Here is a 21,844-nt window from a genome sequence, read left to right as displayed (position 1 = left end):
ATATCAGTTAATCAGAGTTACACATGTAAATTCAATTACTTTAAAAAGTTATCATCTTTGTCAAGTTATTGTAACTTTTGACAAGTATAGGTGCATATATTAGAAATGTTCCCTGTGGTCATAGTTGTGACTGATCAACTCTTGGGGTGCTGTTATCTAACTGTAATTATAACATAATTCCTATTGGTTTCTAAATGTTAAAGCAAAGATAAATAAGCATTCTTTCACTAAAAATATTTGTATAAATAAAGTTTCAGCATCAAGGTATTACCCATAGAAAATATTGACTGACCAATAATCCAATTTTGTGAAAATTACATTTCTGTAGGCTCTTCACTATATGTTGCTGGTGTCAGAAGTTGAAGAAACTGAAATTTTTAAAATTTGTCTTGAATACTGGAATCATTTGGCTGCTGAACTTTATAGAGAGAGTCCATTTTCAACATCAGCTTCTCCATTGCTTTCGGGAAGTCAGCATTTTGATGTTCCTCCCAGAAGACAGCTTTATCTGCCTGTTCTGTCAAAGGTAATGGGGAAATCTTATGTTTAGGTGAATGCACCATTTTACATGCATCTTGCATAATACGAAATCAGTACTTTGTATGTCTAGTGCCTTAATATAAGACAATATTTGACAACAATCTGGCTTTGCCTGGTGAATAGATGCTATACCCCTTGAGTTATTAAATTGTGGCACGCCTATATGTTTGGTACCTTGTGCATTAATACTTCAGAGTACTTGGAGGGACACCACTTAGTTCAGGGCATCTAAATTTTTGTCAGTGGTAAAAATGATATAACCTCATAATGCATATAATACAAACTGAATGAAACATTTTGAATAAGGATTTTGATTAAATAACATTAAGCATTAATGTTATATTGAAATTATTGATCTTCTAATATCACAGAAGTTTGGAAATTGAATTTTAACTTGCCCTCCCCCTTTTTTTTTTCTTTTGTCTGAGATGCCTCGTAAGCATGTCAAGTCCTCTAAGATTATCCTTATCTACTAGTTTAAAACATGTATTTAAAAGTCATCTCCCCTTCCTTCCCCCTTCTTTACTGACTCCGGCTACAGAGAGACTCAGCAGTGCTCCCTAGCTTCTGCACGTCTACATAATTATTTCTGTTTAAAAAACAAGTTTTTTCTCTCCCCAGTTTATTATTGTAGTTAGTTAATTTTAAAAAACTATATTAGTATAAGTTTTTCTTCCAGTTAACACCTTTCCGCAGTTAGTAACTGGTTTCAGTGTCGTGCCTGGCTCACTGCGTTTTAAACTCTGTATCTCATGTAGAGAGCAGCATATCTCCCAAAAATGCCCTCATGGTGCAAAGTTGAAATCGTGCGTGCGGAAAGACAAAGACCTAGACCTCCGTCTCAAGCTATTTTTTACTTGAAAATTCTCTGACCAGCTTCAGATTCAGGCCAACAGCCTAAGGAACCAAAAAGCAAGCCTCCTCTTTACCTCCTCAGGGGGCTACAGCACTGAAATGGCAGTCTCCCTCATGGCCGGTACTGAGATCAGCAGCAGCACTGCGTCTCAGTACATATGATGCTCTGGGCATCTCGGAAGCTGCCAGCGCAGCTAACAGACATGTGCTAAACTATGCTCTGTTGTGTCAGGCTTCAAGTTGCCTGCCTCATCTGCTGCTGCAGCACTTGGCACTGATACAATCTCGCCAGCGTAGCATAAGAGTGCAGTGCTGACCATATCAACAGGCACCTCTGTTTCCACCACAGAGACACCTAACACGGTGCTCGTCTCCTTGGCACCGAGGCATGATTCAGTGCTTCAAATAGTGTTCGTGCCTCCCGCTACAGCACCGACAATGCCAGCTGGGCACTGCACTCAACACAGAGACTTGTTAGTCTCAACTACTTTTTACACACCTTTTTGTTAAGACCCTGATCTCTCTCCTGCTATGTCAACATCACAGAGATCACTTTCTCAGGAAAAATTTTCATTTGAATCTGAAGATGAATTGTCTAGGGGTTTTTCCCTAGAAAGTTCTCCTTACACAGATCAGACTATTTACTCCCCCAGATCCTACCAAGAATTTGAGAATATGCCTTCATATTATGTCAATCCCTGGGTACCCCCCCATGTGCCATACCTCCACTGGCAATACTGGGACAAATGGCAGTGTTATCAAAAGCGCCAGCATGCTGGAAATGACAGAGTGCAATATTCCCCTTCTAAACAAATACATGAAGGGGAGCCTCCCTGGACGTAAATGACGACACCCTCCCCCCCCCAGTGGAGGGAGGGTCTGCGCCCCCATCTCCAACTACCTCAGATGACATTGCACATTTCCAAGGCCTTTTTAAACGTGTAGCTGCTGAATTAAACATTCCTCTTCAGGAGATTGTGGAGAATCAGCATGAGTTAGCTGACACATTGCACTTGGTCACACCATCTAAAATAGTACTGCCAATTAATTCAGCAGTAATGGAACCAGCAAAGATAGTGTGGCAAACTACAGTGTCAATCTCTTCTATTGCTCAGAGAACAGATAAGAAATATTATGTTCCTCCCAAGGGATCTGAATTTCTATTTACTTACCCAGTACCTAATTCCCTCGTGATGGAGGCTGCACAACAAAAATCTAAGCAGTAACAATTTCGGTCCATTCCATTGGACCGGGATAGCAAAAGACTTGACTCATTTGGACGTAAAATATACACATCTTCCACTTTACAATTTTGCATTTCTAACTACGTGGCTTTATTAAGCAAATACTACTACAGAAATTACAGCAAACTTAACGACTTCATTGCAGATATTCCTGAGACAACAGTACAAAGCACTGGTATTGGAGGGTCACGTGATTGCTAGAACAACATTGCAAGCTGCATTAGATGCTGTTGACACGGCTGCACGATCCACAACAGCAGTAGTTGCAAGAAGGGTGTCATGGTTTAACTCCACTCCATTCCCCAGAGAGATTCGAGCTACAGTAGAAGATCTTCCTTGTGACTGTCAGAAGTTGTTTGCAGCTAACACCAATGAAATTCTCTACTCCATGAAAGACTCCAGAGTAACACTTCAGTCTGTAGGAATCCACAACCAGGCACCTAGAAGAAGACAATATAGGTAACAGCCCTGCCCGAGACCTCGATACCCTCCAGATGCCCAACATCAACCGGGCAGAGGCAGAATCCAATGACGATGCCCTTCCTCTACCAACTCCCAACAGTTGCAGCAGTCCAGTAAGCAAATGTGAATATCAGGTTGAGGGTCTTGAAAGCCTCTCACCTATTTCATCGCCATCATTGCAAGCAAACTTGTTCCATCAGTGACTGCTATCCTTCTTTAACAACTGGCAGTGTATAACCTCTGACAGATGGGTCCTCCAGATAATTGAGAGGGGCTATCTTATCCCCTTCGTGTCTGTACCCTCTTCCCAGTCCCTCTTCAGGGACCACTCTCATGAGATTCTACTTGAACAAGAGGTAGAGCACCTTTTGCTCATGGGTGCGATTGAACCAGTCTCCATACAATTTAGGTGCAAGGGGTTCTACTCCCACTACTTGATTGGGAAAAAAGATCAGGATGTTGGAGACCCATCTTAGACTTTCAAGCCCTTACTAAATTCGTTCAGAAACAAAAATTCAAGGTGATAACGCTTGCCACTATATGACTGGTGTTGGAACAGGACAATTGGTTCTTGTCCCTCGACTTGTAAGATCAATACTTTAACATCATCTGTGAGCAGGGTGGATGGCATTTTCTTCGTTTGGTTGTAGATTCTCAACATTACCAATACAAGGTGCTTCCATTCAGACTCTGTACGGCCCCGAGGGCCTTTTCAAAGGTTCTGGCGGTTGTCACAGCATATTGGAGAGAACAAAGCATTATCATATTTCCTTACCTGGATGACTGCCTCCTCAAGGCACACAGTGATTCATGCCATTCTCTGTCAGTCACAAGACACCTGTTCTGACAACTCAACCTGCACATGAATGAAGCCAAATCGACACTGTCTCCTAAACAAAAGATACAGTTTATAGGAGCATGCCTTGACTCAACACGGGCCACTGTATCCCTCCCTATGGACCATTGCAAAAAAATTATGGCCTTGGTAAACATCTTATGGTGAACATCAGCCGCCACACAATGGTACTCGAAGGCCTTTGGCTGTTGGGGCAGAAGGCAGTGTACAGTTTTTGTTTTCAACAATGCTTGCCTTCACATGAGATGCTTAGAGGGCTGGTTGGGACAGGTTTACAGACCCAATGTCCACCCACTATCCCAATCCCTAGTCCTCCCAAAGATAGTAAGGGAGTCCTTATACTGGTGGGTAATCCCACAGAACCTTTGTTCCGGATTCCCCTTCCACTCACAAGGACCATCCGTCTCCATAACAACAGATACATCTCATACAGGATGGGGTGCCACCTACAACATCACACATCCCAGGGTCTGTGGTCTAGCAGCAACAAGAACCTACACATAAGTGTCCTGGAACTCCATGCAGTCAGGAATGCATGCATCAAATTCCTCCCATTCATCAGCAACAGTCATGTCAGACTGTACATAGACCACGTCACAGCAATGTTTTATATAAATTCTCAGCAGAACCCAATCTTGAGCACTTTGCACAGAGGCCATAGCACTTTGGAACTGGTGCCTGAAATACAACATAAATATTACCGCTGTGCACTTTCTGGTCACCTTGAACACAATGACAGACACACTCAGCAGAGCCCTCCTGATCAAACACAAGTGGCAAATGAATCCACACATATTGGCAGACATCTCCCAACAGTGGGGTCACCCCACCATATATCTGTTTACCACATAATCCAACAAATGTCCCTTGTTCTGTTCCAGGGCAGGTATCAGCAGGGGATCAATGGGAGATGGCTTCCTCATCAGTTGAACATCCCACCTAATGTACGCGTTTCTTCCCATATCCCTTTTGAACTGGGCAGCCCACAAGACAAGGAGACACAAAGCCCATCTAGTACTTATAGCTTACACATTGCCCCGCCAACCATGGTTCCCCTCTCTAATGGCCATGTGCCTTGCATCACTGATCTACTTACCTTATAGCAAGGATCTCCTTCATCTCGGCCCCTATGTCACCCAACTGAACCTCCACTCGCTACACCTGAAGACATGGCTCCTGGATGGTTCTGAGCTAGAATTGACTTGTTCACAACAAGTACAAATGGTCCTTCAACACCAGGGCTACTCAACTTCGGAAGCCCCAGGGACCACAATGATACTCACAGCAAATGCCAAGGGTCACAACTTAAGTGTGATTGCATATATATGCAAATAATTTTCAAACTGATGGGCACGAATACAAAGATTAAGGCAAGACTACATAACACGCAGATCCCATTTAAGTCAGTTCTGCTGATATTAATAAAATGCAATGTTTACCCGATTTCCACCCATATGACAGCACTTTTAATGAGCAATGACAGTCTGGGAATTTAATGACTAAAATGCATCTGAACAGAAGACCATTCTATTGACTACTCTTTTGTTTTGACTCCCACCTGTGGGCCACGTGTTGAGCCCTGCATAAGCCCAAACCACACTGAGGGCCGCAAACAAATGGACTGTGGGCTGTATTGAGTGGCCCTGTTCTACACAGTAGGGTGCAGAGCATCTGTATGACTTACCTTCAGAAATTGAAAAGATTCTCGATGCGGTGTGCGCGCTACCGGGTAGCTCCTTCAGCATTCTCCTTTATCTACCATCCTTGACTACCTTCTGCACATTAAACAAACTGGCCTTGCAATAAGTTCCACTTCAGGGGAGCCTCGCAGGCTAGATCAAAACAAGCCACGGGCCATACATTCACCACCCTGAGAATAGGTCAGGCTTAAGTAGTCTTCCACCAGAATTATTTGATGCAGTTTGTTGCTTCTGTCACATTATAGGTTTCCCATCCTGATGTATGGGAGCCGCAGAAATGATTATATTTGGAAACTGTACATTCATGATTTATTTTTACTCTGCATGACAAATTGATTAACAAGATTTGCCTGTGGTCAATCTTGTCAAATTGTAGGCAGTGACCTGTCTTTTGATAGTGTCAGAATTGTGTTTTGGCTTGGGGGGGCCAGTTAATACCTGTCTTAGTAACTTGTTTTTTGTAAATAGGCATAAGTGTCGAGGGTTAAATCTGTTGGAGACCATAAAATCTCTTTTTTATTTTCAAGTGCTTTGACATATTTGACAGGTAATTTTAGCATTTATTTTGAACTGAATCCTAAATTTGTCTTTAATCTAAAATTGTTGAATTTTTTGTTTTGTTTTTTGTTTTTTTGTTAAACATAGGTTCGATTATTAATGGTTAGCCGTATGGCTAAGCCAGAAGAAGTGCTGGTTGTGGAAAATGATCAGGGGGAAGTTGTAAGAGAATTCATGAAAGATACAGATTCCATAAACTTGTACAAGAATATGAGGGAGACGCTGGGTAAGCTAACTACTTATGTATGTACAGAGACAGAATATGAAATCCTTTGACTAAATACTATCTTACAATCTAACTTTGATAGGAAATGCATGGACGAATAACAATTATCAAGCTAAGTGTGGGGAGAAGGTCTGAAGGGGAGAAAATGCAAGAATGGGGAATGGAATACAACTTCAGGAAGATTTTCCTGAGAAGCAGTTGACTTAATTTTTTGATATTATCTATTAAATTATGATCAGACACAATTTTAAATAGGTATTACAAAATAAAATTAGTGAGTTCAATGGGGAAGGAAAAAAAGAAATGTATAGAGAGGGGGCAGTAGCTTAGGGGTGTTAAAGTTTTTAATTATTAGGACCTAGGGTACCTAAAAGCCTCAAACTTGCATTGTTAAACCTCACTTTTAAAGCCCTGTCTGCACTACACAATTCTGTCGGCAAAAGGCAGTTTTTGCAAACAAAACAATGGTGCAGCTTACAGGGAACTTGTCTGTAGGCACTGTCATTCACTATGTCCACATAAATGGCCTCCCTCAGTATCTCAGGGTGCCCACTGAGACTGCTCTGCTAACTGTTTTGAACTCTGCTGCCCTGTAGGCATGCTTCCTTCAGCTTCCCAGAGCTTTCGAAGTATTGACATTCCTCATCAAAAGTTCATGGCACTGCTGAGGGTGCTGCTCCTGGTAGCTGAGGATCTGTAAGAAAACTTGGAGAGAATCACAGAACTATTAAAGTGAAATCCTCAAGCGGGCAGAGGAGGTTGCTGCTTGGGGAAGCAGAGGGAGAAATTACAGTACAGAGCTGGGGGTCTAATGTGAGATGTCTCCCTCCCCCAAGATTGGTTGCCTAGGCTGCTGTTTGTATAGACTACATTCCCCCACACTGTTTCCCAACACACACTTCACAAACAAACACTGTATTTACCTCCCTCAGTCCCCAAGCTCCCTGTCACACTCCCTTCTTTCCCCCATGTATGCTTCAGTTGAGAAGCAGCTGGCAATCTACTAGGATGCCTGTGGAATGATTAGATTGAGAAACATGCATCATGTAATATTGTACCTGCCCCATGAAGCATTGCAAACCCTTTCCAAAGCATCCTGCAGCCAGATGCACAGTGGGATAGCTACCCACAGTGCACGTGTCTGTTGCAAGATGTGCTAGTGCAGACGTGCTATGCTGACATGAGGAGCATAGTGTGGACATGCAACAGCAGTTTAGCTAAAGCGCTTTTATTAAAGCAATATAACTTGTTGACAAAATTCTGTAGTGTCAAGAAGACCTAAGCTATTCTTGAGGGGGCTAGACCAATATTGAAGTTTCTAGAGAACCTAAGAACTACTTCCTGTTTCACCATTGCTCTTTAGCAGTACAGGGCACATTTTGTCTTTGATATCCCGCATAAATGCATTGAGCACATAATTCTAGAATTCGTTTTTTTTTTCCCTCTGAGAGGGAACTACTTGTGACACATGAATCCTGTCTAATGCATTGCTGGAACGGGTTCAGGTAGTGTGATTGGTGCCATAGAGGAATTTGAATGGAAGGGACTAGCATGAGTACTCATCAGTTCTAATTTTGTGCATTATTTGATGCCCGTATTTGTAGCTTTATGCCAGTGGTTCCCAACTGCTGGTCGGTGGACCTGTGCTGTGAACTTCTGGCTGACAGGTCAAGACACACTGCCAGGCCGCATCCATGCCATCTGCTCTGGGGCAGGGGTTTACCCCAGGCACCTGGCTGGCGGCTGCTGGAGCTGAAGCCTGCTGTTCGCGGTAGCTCTGGGGTTGGGGTATACCCCATACCCTCTGAACCACCTCACAGTAGCCGGCTTTAGCTCTGGTAGCTGACACATGGCAGGCAGCTGTCGTGGCTGAAGCCAGCTGTTCGCAGCAGCTCTAGGAGTGGATGGGAGGGGGTAATAGCAACCGCTCTGCCATCTTAATATCATGTATAGTAAAAATCAAATTTATTTCCTATTACGTCACAACTTTGAATGTGTTTCCATTATAAAACTTTAAAAATCATTCATAGTAAGAATGAAAAAGTCTCTGCTGCTAGGAAGTTTTAAATGTCTCTACTGTTTGAACCAATATACAAAGTACTTTACAAAAATATGTTTACTAAAGGAAATACAGAACAATTACAATCCCTACTTTGGGTTACTAGAATCTAAAATGTGCATCTGTTAGTCATGAATAATTCTGTCAAGCACTGTCAACCATAATATTAAGGGCTTCTGAAAAAAATATCTGTAGAAGTTGTGAAAATTATCATACCGTTTGACTCTGAACACACACTATGGAATACCTGATCAGTGTGTTTTGCCTATCTAAGGAATGGTAGTCTTCTAGCATTTTGTTCTAGGTATATAATATATTTGCTCTTCTGCTTGGTATCTTAGTTGAGCTCTTCAGTGTTAGTTTCTTCACTTTCCAATTTGATCATTGAATGCTAGCCAGGCACTGTGTTCATCTTGCATATTTCTAGACCAAAAGGAAAAACATGTTGAAAGTGTGCATTGGTAACTTCAGATTAAAAAAATGTGCACTCATGGTGCAATTCTCTTACAACACGGTTTCATCCCCTGGAAATTCAAGTATATAGAAATCTAAACATAGGGCACCAAACTCTGTGTTGGTAAATTAATACAGGATTATGAGTAAAGCATTTTAATTTGAGGTCCCAGATTAATTTAATCTATTTAATCTACACTTCTCTTCCCTCCTCCCGCGGCGCCCCCCCCCCCCTTTTTGCTTTCTTCCTGATGTTACAGGCAGAGTTAAGGCTGCTTGGGTGCCTTTGTGCTTAATTTTGAAACCATCATATCCCTATAATTTTCCTTTACAGTTGTTACCAATACATAGGCTCAACCTCAAATCAACTTTGATGTAGTTTTGCTGTTAATTCACTGGTGCACCAGCTAGGTAAATAGTGTTTAGAGTTGCCAGAGCAGGACAAAGTAGCCAAAGCATATTGGTGAATCTAGCCTTTAATTTGCAGCTGACTGATTTAGAGGACAATTGAGATCCTCCTCCCCCCACCCATTACTGTGTATAATGGAGAGTTTGCAGGGCTCTGCCAGAGTCCCAATTATCTGTGTGCAAATGGAGCTCAAGCAGCACTATTTTGAGGACTTTTCACCAGGAGTCACAAAGTAGCATGTATCCTAGAATCTGTAAAGAGTAGTCACAGTTGCATCAAGTAGTTTACCAATGAAAATGCCATAACCATCCTAGAACTGAGTCAATATGACCAATAGAATTGTTGCAAGCAAATTAACTAGGAGGGAAAGGTGATGAGTTGACACAACACTTTTACTCACACTGTCCTTATGGTTACCTGAGCCTGTATAATGTTAACAATTAGATACAACCATTGTTAGTAATTTAGTTTTATAGTAGTCTAAATTCTCCAAATACAGTCGATTAACAAGATTTCAGTTAACTTAGTTCACATTTTCCATATAATTTATCTGCATAACCATGTTATTTAGGACAAAGAAAAACTTGACAAATGTTTTATTTTTATAGAATCCTGTTTTTGATTAACTTTTATAAACTAACATTTACTTATCCTTTCTCAAAGTTACAGTTCACTGTGATTTTTAGAGATGCTGTAGTTTTTATACAAAACATATATTGATATTCTATAGTAAATACAAAACCTTTTCTATGGAGTTGTGACCAGCACCTCCATACTATACTATAGCTATGTTAAAAAGTGTATCTTGTAACATGTTAAAATGTAACTTTTTCTTTTAGTTTATCTTACACATCTGGATTATGCAGATACTGAACGAATAATGACAGAAAAACTTCACAATCAAGTGAATGGAACAGAATGGTCATGGAAGAATTTGAATACTTTGTGTTGGGCTATTGGGTCAATCAGTGGAGCAATGCATGAAGAGGATGAAAAACGATTTCTTGTTACAGTAATTAAGGTATATCAAAAAATTAATGGATTCCTCACATACATTGCACTGAAAAGCATCCTCATACATTGCACTGAACTTTTGAACCTAAGAAGAAAACATTTAAGATACTAATATTTGCTGCACATTTTCATTAAACTACATCAGTTAAGTTTATCATGCATTTTCCGGTCCATTACGGGACATACCAGTTTTGTATTCTTGCAGGGCTGTAAAGGTATCCGCATCTGTATCCACAAAAATGAGCATTGGAGATCTGCATCCATATCCATGGATGTGGATACCTACAGATATAAAGCAGATAAAACACTTATATTTGTATCCATATCCACAAAAATGAACCATGGATATCCACGTTGACATCTGTGACTATCCATGGATAAAATGAGGTATCCAGGGATTTGAATTTTAGACTTGTCAGACTACTAGTTTTATTAATAGGTGTGTGGCAGAGTAAAATATCTGTAAAAACCAATGAGCCTGTACCTGGTAAAAATTCAAGATTCTGTAGAAAAAGGCATTTCTTACCATTTTTAAAAGATTTACACATTAATTCAGTTTGATAAAGGAAAGAAGTCATAAGACACTGAGAGCTGAGGTCGAATTTATTAAGGTTGATTTTATAGCACCTGATTTTGTAAAGAATTCAGCGTAGTTTGAAATAGTGCATCCCCAGCAGAGGCTTCTGTTGACTTTGAAAATGATGCACTGTGGGTAGCTAACCCACAATTCCTGTCACCTCTTTGTATTCTAGTCTATGCTACCAGTGCATGCTGGGACTAAAAGTGTGCAGTGGGTGTTTCTGGGTATGTCAGCATCCCATAATGCTCGTCTCCTCCCCTGCACTCTGCCTGCTTAAAGCAATGGCAAACATGCTTTTCACATCTCTCTGCCCCTCCCTCCTGCTTAGCCTTGCACGTGCCATGGCACGGCAAGCATGGAACCTGTTCAACAGCAAAGTATTATGGCAGTCATATTAACCATGGTGCTCCTTACACTGGAGTGTAACCATGGCCACTGGAATAAGGAAGAATCTTAGGAGGCCATGAACATCCTTTTCTGTGAAGCACTTATTGAACGACTGGTAAATGCCGCTGGCATTAGATCCTCTTGACATAGTGGCACTTCAGTTCTGGCATCGTGAGACAAGCACAGACGGTGGGATCACTTCGTAATGCATCTATGGGATGCACAGCCCCAGCCTGTCCCTTACTATGCCTGCCACCAAACAGAGTCCAGCTGCCCCTCTCTGATCTCTGTCGTATACCTGTTGCATACTGGATGCTTAAAAGGGTAACTGTGGCCTTGTACATAACACTTTCTTATTGTTTTGGACAGACCTTTTATGCCAAGAGATTAGGTTTTACACTCCATTTAAATCCTGTAAAGTCTACCCTTTAAGTTTCCTTACAGTAGCTGTAGTAGTGAGCATGCTGTATACTCCCCTGGCTCTGCCAGATGACTGGCTAGCATAGATAAGAAGGTGAAAACATACTAGGTATGACATGTTCAAGGAGCAAATGCAGTCCACCCTCTTGGACAGGGAGCGATTAAGTGACTGGAGGAATATGCCACTGCAGGAGATGTGAGGACAGGAGTGCATGTGGGGTGTCTGCACAACTGTGAAGTTGACCATGCAAGGTTGAATTTACCTTACTCCTCATGAAACGTAAGAGTACAAAAATCAATCAAGAAAATTGACCTAATACGGCTAAGCTCAACCTAAACTTCCCAAGCAAACCAGACATTTTATATCTATGCGCATAAATTAATAGGTAGTCGATCCCTTTGCCACAGGAAGAAGTTAAGACTGCTTGGTTTTTATTAAATACATTTCACAAACAGCTGGCCTTCATTGATACCAAATACTGAGGAATGCTTATACTTCTATATCCATGCTTGAAGTGAATTTAAGATCATGAAAGAACCTGGTATGGGTTTACATTAGTAGCAGAGAGAAATGTTACATGTTTTGATTTTAGGTTTTTTGTTTTTTGAAACATCCTGTAATTCCCATTCAGACTGACTGGCATTATTCAAAACTATACTATGTGCTACTTTTCTTTTAAAACAGTTTGAGAACTTTTAATAAGGTGTATTTAAAATTATTTCTGGGTAGAAAACTGCTTTCTTGTCCTTTTGAAAAGTTTTAGTAAATCGGTTATTTCAGTATTCTAATTGTAATCTACATTGTTCAAATGCATTGAAATAACTATAAAGCCAGATTTGGGAATTGGGATATTGCTCAAAACTGCCAAACTACAGACTTAGCATTGGTGGTTATAGTACTTCAAATTTTGCTCTATCACAGTTCTAAGAAAATACAAACTTTAAACATGAAAGACAAGTACAGGTTTTTGTTTTTTTTTCTTGCAGGATCTTCTGGGACTCTGTGAACAAAAGCGAGGGAAAGATAACAAAGCCATTATTGCATCAAATATCATGTATATAGTAGGTCAATATCCACGATTCTTGAGAGCTCATTGGAAATTTTTGAAGACGGTAGTCAACAAGCTATTTGAATTTATGCATGGTAAATGTTTGACACTTTCATCACTTCTGCTCACCGAGAAATTTTTAGGGCCCTAAATGTTCAAATATTGCTTTCATATTGGAACTGCTGAGTGCGTGTATACAATCGTTGTAAAAGAGGAAGGTCACATGTAATTATATTTTAATTTAGAAACTCATGATGGTGTTCAGGACATGGCTTGTGATACCTTCATAAAAATAGCACAGAAATGCCGACGGCACTTTGTTCAGGTTCAAGTGGGAGAAGTCATGCCATTCATTGACGAGATCCTGAACAATATTAATACAATAATTTGTGATCTTCAGCCACAGCAGGTATGTGAAATTCAGCAGTTTAGGTAATGATACATAGTGACTCTCTATTAATATTTAAAAGCATAGTGAAGTGGTGATAGTACTTTTAGGGAGACCTGCATTTTGTTTCTTAGTCTCACTGGTGAGGCAGAAGTCTGTAGCATCAGAACAATGCTTATATCCTTGTTGGGGGGAGGGATAGTTAACATAGTTCAGCAGACTTTGTTCCTCCTTTTCTTTTGCATTTTATGGGTTTCCATTTATTTCTTTAACAAAAATTAAGATCTGGTTGAATAATGTTGGGGCTAAACGTTTTAAGATTTCCCACCTAATAATTTTGTGGGTTTAACATAGCATAGACTAGTATCTCACAGCTTGCAATTGCTGAAAAGTTCAAAAATACACATAAAACACACAGTACATATGTCTGTTGATGCAAAGAAATAGATACACAAACTTGTATGTTGTAGCAATGATAATTGCAACTTTATGGGTAAAGTGGCTTAGCATCTGGAGAAGATCTATGTTGGGGGCTGGTGATAGCCTCTCCCATAGTTGAATGATAGAAAAGTTTCCCATTACATGATTTTTAAATTCCCCTCCAAATGTACTCTAAAACAAATTCAGGGAAAATATGTACTAAAGAACTACTAGGTGGTATGACTCTAGGCATCTTGGCCTTGCAGAGTGTGGCTCTGTGAGGGATGCAGAATAAGGATGTAAGACAGACTGCTAGAATGTAAAATAGAGATGGGGAACTTAAGCCCAGGGACCAAATTCAGTACCCAACTTGCATAGATCTGGCCCTTGAGGCTCAGGGCTTCCCCATAGCTATGAGGAGTCCATGCTGATGCTCCAGCACACTAAATCTACTAGCCTGGGCCCCTCTAGCTTTGCTGTGTGAGGAAAATGTGGAGTGTCTTTTTCCTGCTCAGTCAGGGGCCACATCGGTTTGGTCTTTTTTTACTTCTCATTTGTGTGCAGCCTCCGACTCATTTTTTCTGTGGGTCAGTGGCTCCTGACCCCAAAAAATGTTCCCCACCACTGATGTAAAAGAAAGGTGAAGGGAAGTGCAAAGGAGTGGGGATATGGAAGGAGTAGAGGGCTGTAGCATAAGAAAAAGGGGTCACCAAATGAATTAGTAGGAAGCTAGTCAAAACAGAAGAAAATATTTCTTCATACAATGCATAGTCAGCCTACAGGACACTTTACCAAGGATACTGGAGTCCAAAACTTCAGAAAACTAGATAAAATCATGGAGGATAGATCCATCAATGGCTATTAGCCAGGATAGGCAGGGATGATAATCTCTAGCCTCACTATGCCAGAAGCTGGGAATTAGCCACAGGGAATGGATCACTTGATCACCTGTTCATTCCCTCTCTGGTATTGGCTACTGTCAGACGACAGGACGTGGGCTAGATGGACCTTTGGTCTGACCCATAATGACCATTCTTATATAAATGAAGGTGCATGGAAAAGCACTGAACAAAATACTTTTTCTTCTCCATTTTCTCTTATAAGTACACTATATCATTATCTCAGCAACATATAGCTTACTGAGTCAGTAGAACAGGTCCCCTACTTTGACAGGCCTTATAGGATTTGTTACAACAGTCTTTGTTTGCTGTTTCACACTTGATACCCCAGTTTGATATAAAACTGGGAAAATGGCAAACAAACCTTGTGAAAGGCTCTGAAGTTTGAATATGGTTTAATGGAGTCCAACGAACATTCAAAAATATTGTATTTTAATATTTGATTTAAAGTGTGGAATCTTGTAAAGTGTGTTGGAAACCTCTAGACTCAGTTAAAAAGAATTGACACAAATTATTTTACAAACGCCTTTTTAAAATTGTGCATGTACAACTACAAATTTAGGAATGGCTGCATATAGAAATACTGTTTTAACATGAGCTCTTACCTCTGAACTTTCTTCTTACCTTATTTGTCTTATTCAAATCAGGTACATACATTCTATGAAGCTGTTGGATATATGATTGGGGCACAGACTGACCAAACTGTACAAGAGCATCTGATAGAAAAATATATGTTGCTCCCTAATCAAGTGTGGGACAGCATAATTCAGCAAGCAACAAAAGTAAGCGCACTATGAGATGTTTAACCTAAGTATTTGTGTTCTACCAGAGATACCTACTGAATAGTTGGTGTTTAAGGTGGTTTAATTTTGTGCTTGTTCTGGCATTTTCATAGTCTTTAAAAGAACTAAGCCGTTTTGTTAGAATATAAAATGGTGTTTACTTGTGTGGGGGCTTAAATTGTGTGTTCAAAGAGATAGGAGGGTTGTTTTCTCCAGCCACTGCTAATAGCTATGCCCTGAAGTGCAATCCTCCCTTTTGTGAAGGTAATAGTCTATTTTTTTTCTCATACAGTCCTCTGCTGTGGCAGGAACAAGCTTTGTTCTCTACATTATGTTGCCATTGGACTGCTGTTGCTCCTCACTTTTTTTTTCTTTTTGTCCTTCTACAAGCTGTCTCTTCTCCCATTTTCCCTGTTATGTTCTTCCTTCTTTTAGGGTTATACTTGTACTGCAGCTCCTGTACATGATATTTCTCCAGAAAAGCAATATTGAAATAATTCTACTTTCTTTCTGTTGCTCTTCTTGCTATCGCTAAGTGTCATGAGCCAGAGTAACAGTATAGTTGCTATGTAGACATTGATAGGATAAACAATTAAAATGAAAAATGACTTGAATTTTATTTCATAAAAAATTACCAAAAGAAGCCGTTTCATTCACTGAACAAAACTAACTCACTTACTATTTTTTCTTTAGAATGTTGATATTCTAAAGGATCCTGAAACAGTTAAACAGCTGGGTAGTATTCTGAAAACAAATGTAAGAGCATGTAAAGCAGTTGGACATCCCTTTGTGATTCAGCTTGGAAGAATTTATTTAGATATGCTGAATGTGTACAAGTGCCTAAGTGAAAATATTTCTGCAGCTATTCAGGCTAATGGTAAGATTTTTCCATGTTATTTCTAACAACATAAGAATAGTACCATCTACTCTTGTAACCAATAACTTATTATGAGAAATAGCTTACTTTATAATGTCTTTTTCAGATTAATAATGGACTTACCCATCTTTATACTGAAACTTCTCTTGTCTCCATGGGAAAAAGAGATTATACTGTTAGTCTATGAATAAGGAGGACTGTGGAATTATAAAACACAGTAAATGTTTATCTGTGGAAGTTAAAACTCATCCTAAATATAAAAATAAAAGCCCTAGCGCACACTGGAAAATATGGCTAATTATAGTTTCTCTAAATCGGAACCAGATTTATTCACCAATTATCCTGTGTGAAAAGTGCTAATATATTAAGCTAGTATTTTGCTGTTAATAGCCTCTTGTCTTCCGAACAAATCATCTTTACTGAAGTTCAAAGTCTATACTTTAGAAATTAAAGGTTATTACTGGAAAGTTAAAAATTGCATAGCATTTTTTTTAAATATGAACATATGTAAGGTGTCTCAAGGGGGGGTATAAGGGTTGATATAGTAGTTTGGGAACAGGTCTTGCTTTCCCCTTACAGGGGCCATATGGAGCAGAGACTTTTCCATCTCTCCTATACCAATCAGTGCTTCCATATGCTGGTAGTGGGCATATACATATCCATCACATAGAATCATAGAAAACTAGAACTGGAAGGGACCTCGAGAGATCAAGTCCAATCCACTGGCCCATGGCAGGATTAAGCACCGTTTAGATCACCCCTGATAGATGTCTATCCAACCTGCTCTTACATATCTCTAACAAAATACAGGACTATGTAGCACTTTAAAGACTAACAAGATGGTTTATTAGATGATGAGCTTTCGTGGGCCAGACCCACTTCCTCAGATCAAATAGTGGAAGAAAATAGTCACAACCATATATACCAAAGGATACAATTTAAAAATTTTTTTTTTAAATTGTATCCTTTGGTATATATGGTTGTGACTATTTTCTTCCACTATTTGATCTGAGGAAGTGGGTCTGGCCCACGAAAGCTCATCATCTAATAAACCATCTTGTTAGTCTTTAAAGTGCTACATAGTCCTGTATTTTGTTTCAGCTACACCAGACTAACACGGCTACATCTCTATCACTATTTTACATATCTCTAGTGATAGATTCCACAACTATCCTAGTCAATTTATTTCAATGTTAACTACCCTCACCGTTAGGAAGTTTTTCCTAATGTCCAACCTAAACCTCCTTTGCTGCAATTTAAGCCCATTGCTTCTTGTCTTATCAGAGACGAAGGAGAACAATTTTTCTCCCTCCTCCTTGTCACGCCCTTTTAGATACTTGAAAACTGCTATCAAGTCCCCTCCGTCTTCTCTTTTCTAAACTAAACGAGCCAAATTCTTTTAGTCTTCCCTCATAGCTCATGTTTTCTAGGCATGTAATCATTTTTGTTGCTCTTCTCTGGACCGTCTCACATTTTTCCACATCTTTCTTCAAATGTGGTGCCCAGACTGGGCACAATACTCCAACTGAGGTCTAATCCGTGTAGAGTAGAGCAGAAGAATGACTTCTCGTGTCTTGCTCAAAATACTCCTGTTAATACAACCAGAATTATGGTGTGTGGGGGGTGGTGTTAGGGGTGTGTGTGGGGGTGGGGGAGAGGTTTGGTTTTGTTTGGGTTTTTTGCAACTGTCACACTGACTCATATTAGTTTGTTGTCGACTATGGCCCCTGAATCTCTTCCTGTTCTGTTGGAATAAGATACGCAATTTGCACTGCACAAATTGCATAGCTTATTCTGAGTCTAAATCAGAAGAGCTTATTTTGAAATCTGGCACTGTGTAGACAGTGCCAGATTTCAAAATAAGGCACTATTCCAACAACTCTTAACCCTCGTTACAGGGATGCTGGAATAGTGTACCTTCTACATCGGGAAATGCTGCATCTTTAAAACCACCTGCTCTTGCTATTTCAGGATACTTCCAGTATCCTGAAAGAGCGACACAGTCTAGACGTACCCGTGTGAAACTGATTTTTATTTCTTAATGGAGTACAGTAGACTTCCAATCCGGCACCTTTGGGACCTAGGTGGTGCCGGATTATTGGATATGCCGGAGTATCAGGAGGTATTCCGGCGGGGGGCTGTGATGGGTCTGCCAGGACCCGCAGTGCATCCGGGGGGTGGGTGGGGAACGGTGCGAAGAGGGGCGAACCCTCTGCCATTTTGCAGGAAGGCGGGGGAAGCCCCACGCAGCAGCCAGCAACAGGCCAGCTGGGGAAACCCAGCCGCCGGCCTGCAAGTGGCAGTGGTGGTGAGCGGGCGAGAGCTAAATCCCCGAACTTGCCCCATTCCGGCGGCGCTCGGTCCCGTTCTGCCGCTGAGAGTTTCCGGGAGGGGAGCGGGCTCTTCCCCCCCCCCCCCCAGACTGCAGTAGTTATTGCTGAGCAGGGGGGTGAGGGGTGGCGCTGCCGGACCAACCCGGCAGCACCCTAGCTGCTCTGCTCCGCCCCGCCACTTCCTCAAGTTCGCCGCTCAGTTCAGCAGCAGCTCATCAGTTTCCTCACCCCCCTGCTCGGCGATAACTATTGCAGTCGGAGGGGTGGGGAGCACGCTCCCCTCCTGGAAACTCTCAGCGGTGACGCAACGCCTCGCGCCGCCAGAACGGGGCAAGTTCAGGGACTTGGCTCTCGCCCCCTCACCTCTGCTGCCGCTTGCAGGCCGGTGGCTGGGTTTCCCCAGCTGGCCTGCTGCTGGCGGCTGCGCGGGGCTTCCCCTGCCTTCCTGCAAAACAGCGGAGGGTTCGCCCTTTGCCGCGCCATTCCCCTCCCACTCCCCGGCCGGACGCAGTGCGGGTCCCAGCAGACTTGTCATGAGTATAATCCCCTTCCCCTCTTCTCCCCTTTCCTTTCCTAGCCGCAAGCGCCCATGGGGCTCACAGCAGCTCCAATTGTTCGGCTGGCTGGAGCACTTCCGGGTTGGTGCCGGACTATTGGGAGTGCTGGACCACTGGATGCTGGACAATTGGAGTTTTACTGTACTTTGCGTTTATTCTTATTAAACTTCATCCTGTTTGCCTCAGACCATTTCTCTAGTTTCTCCAGATCATTTTGAATTATGACCCTATCTTCCAAAGCACTTGAAACTCCTTTCAGCTTGGTATCGTTGCAAACTTAATAATTGTACTCTCTATACCATCATCTAAATCATTGATGAAGATATTGAACAGAACTGTTCCCAAAGCAGACCCTTGTTGAACCCCACTTATGCCCTTCCAGCATGACTGTGAACTGTTAACCATTCTCAGAGCATAGTTATCCAGCCAGTTATGCACCCACTTTATAGTAGCCCCATATAGGTTGTATTTCCCTGATATATTGATAAGAAGTTCATGCAAGACCTTATCAAATGCTTTACTAAAGTCTAGGTTTACCAAATCCACCACTTTTTTATCTTTCCACAAGGCTTGATATTCTATCATAGTACAAGTAGAATTTGCACAAATAGAGTGAGTGAAGTCGCAGTACTTGATGTTTATAGAATGCTTGTACAACTGACCTATATGAAGCCTTCAGTACCAGAGAATAGCTCTTTGATTCTATGCTGTTTCAAAGGCCTGCAGTTGTCCGTGCCCAAAAAAAAGGGTGATATCATCAATAATCAGAAATTGAGTGTTATCCCTTGAAGTTTGTATAATTAATTTATGGGTGCAGTGCTGGATTGACAACTGTGTGATTCCAAACTGGGATTATCCTGGTCTCCGGCCTTAACGGGGAATGTGTGTCGGATTGTTAAGCAAACCCATTCCAGTCAGTTGTAAGTAGTGCAGATGTCCAGTAATCTCTAGACAGATGCCCAATGATAGGAGAAAAGGGCAACAAAATGTTTGAGCAGATGTACATGAGCATGTCTCTCATAGTATGTATAGGTTGGAAAGTATAATGTGAGGAAATGATAGTTGGAAACTGATCATGTCTACTTGCCACTGATAGTATACTATAGCAGATAACGGGACAACATAACTGCTAGTAATGCCTTTGGCTTGCTCTTGTGACAACCTGTACCATGAGGACAGAGCAAAAAGGAGACTAAAATAAATGGGGAATTGCATGAACAGGAAGGGAGATTTGAGATGATGGAATATTTTCACAATTGAGAGTTTACTTGGTGCCTAGGATAGACATGTACAAAGAACATGAGCTACTAAATGTTATATAAGAAGTATAGGATTGACAAAAGCATGAAATAAATCTGGGTAAAGTCAGTTTTCTTATATTAAATTCAAATATCAAACCTTTTAAACTGAGTTTAACAATTTAAAAATTTTCAGGTGAAATGGTTACTAAACAACCTTTGATTAGAAGTATGAGGACAGTAAAAAGGGAAACGCTAAAACTAATTTCTGGTTGGGTGAGCAGGTCCAACGATCCTCAGATGGTAAGTGGATTTTTAAAGTAACTTGCAATATTTATAAGTAAGAAACTGAGAAATATACTTTTATTCTACTGTAAAAATTGTAAAATTAAGACTGTCTGCTTTTGTCATAGCAATTCATTTTCAGGAGGTCCACTAAACACATGCCATGTACACTTTAGGACTATAAGACAAAATTGGTTAGGAAAAAATTACTATGGTAGAAATAATTGTAAACGAGTCACTGCAATTATTGTAAACAATTGTTTAGATATCTAACAATGTTCTGCTTTCTTCACTAGGTAGCTGAAAACTTTGTTCCTCCTTTGTTGGATGCAGTTCTCATTGATTATCAGAGAAATGTTCCAGCTGCTAGAGAACCTGAAGTACTCAGTACCATGGCTATCATTGTAAATAAATTGGGGGGACACATTACTGCTGAAATACCTCAGATATTTGATGCTGTTTTTGAATGCACGTTGAATATGATCAATAAGGTAAGTGTATTAATCTTTTACATTGGATACATACAGTCTCTGTAACATATCACATAAAACCAACCAACGAAATAAGAGATCCCAAGCAGAGTTCTCCTATGAAATGGGAGAAGAGCCAGACATTCCACAAAGTCCGCTAGGGAGTTGCCTGTTGCTACTGCTTATTATACAGATATGACCATGATGGGTGATAGTATAACATTCATAAAGGGTATTACAGCACTTTCCCAAGTATAGGAGCCAAGGGCTAGAATCGCTGAGAAACTTATGATATGTCTATACAGCAATATAAACCTAGGGATAGTGGGGACTTACATTAACTGACCTGTGTCAGAGAACGCTGGGTCTGAGCATCTACATGTCTTGTGGGCCAGACATAGAACTCCAGTGGGCTGCATATAGCTTATGGGTCTCAGGTTGCCCTCCATTGACCTACCGCATTCACCACCCAGTGTCAGTTCTATTCCCTGAGTGTGGTAATGATTCAGGTGCCCATAAGGTATGCACAAACAGAATAATAAGCTCCTTTGATGGCTGTCTCAGTAAAATCACTGTAGTTTGAGAAATCTCTGAAAATTGGCCTCTCCAGCTGTAGTGGCAGGAAAATGCCCATGTGCTCATGTTCTAGTGACAATTAGTATGTCCTTGTCTAGGGCTATCAAACTATTGTGAAACTTGGCAATTCTTAATTTTTGAAAAGGGGTTAGAGTTTTTGTATGGTTTATTTTGAAATTACTTAATGTAGGTTTTGAGAAGAAAATC

General features: G+C 40.8%; 1 protein-coding gene across 3 annotated transcripts in view; it reads left to right on the top strand.

Annotated features, from left to right (window-relative positions):
• The window catches only part of XPO1 (exportin 1), a 70,193-nt gene that overhangs the window by 42,483 nt on the left and 5,866 nt on the right, over positions 1-21,844 (top strand). For all 3 annotated transcript variants that reach the window (XM_075925550.1, XM_075925549.1, XM_075925551.1), the window contains 9 exons: positions 329-526; positions 6,303-6,441; positions 10,202-10,383; positions 12,751-12,907; positions 13,058-13,221; positions 15,167-15,301; positions 15,995-16,178; positions 20,503-20,609; positions 20,888-21,082. In XM_075925550.1, coding sequence (XP_075781665.1) covers positions 329-526; positions 6,303-6,441; positions 10,202-10,383; positions 12,751-12,907; positions 13,058-13,221; positions 15,167-15,301; positions 15,995-16,178; positions 20,503-20,609; positions 20,888-21,082 — 1,461 coding nt within the window. The remainder of the gene's footprint in view (positions 1-328; positions 527-6,302; positions 6,442-10,201; positions 10,384-12,750; positions 12,908-13,057; positions 13,222-15,166; positions 15,302-15,994; positions 16,179-20,502; positions 20,610-20,887; positions 21,083-21,844) is intronic.

This window comes from Pelodiscus sinensis, chromosome 3, assembly GCF_049634645.1.
Source record: "Pelodiscus sinensis isolate JC-2024 chromosome 3, ASM4963464v1, whole genome shotgun sequence".
Classification (NCBI taxonomy): domain Eukaryota; kingdom Metazoa; phylum Chordata; order Testudines; family Trionychidae; genus Pelodiscus; species Pelodiscus sinensis.
Note: the sequence above shows the minus strand (reverse complement) of the source record. Positions and strands in the feature narration are given on the sequence as shown.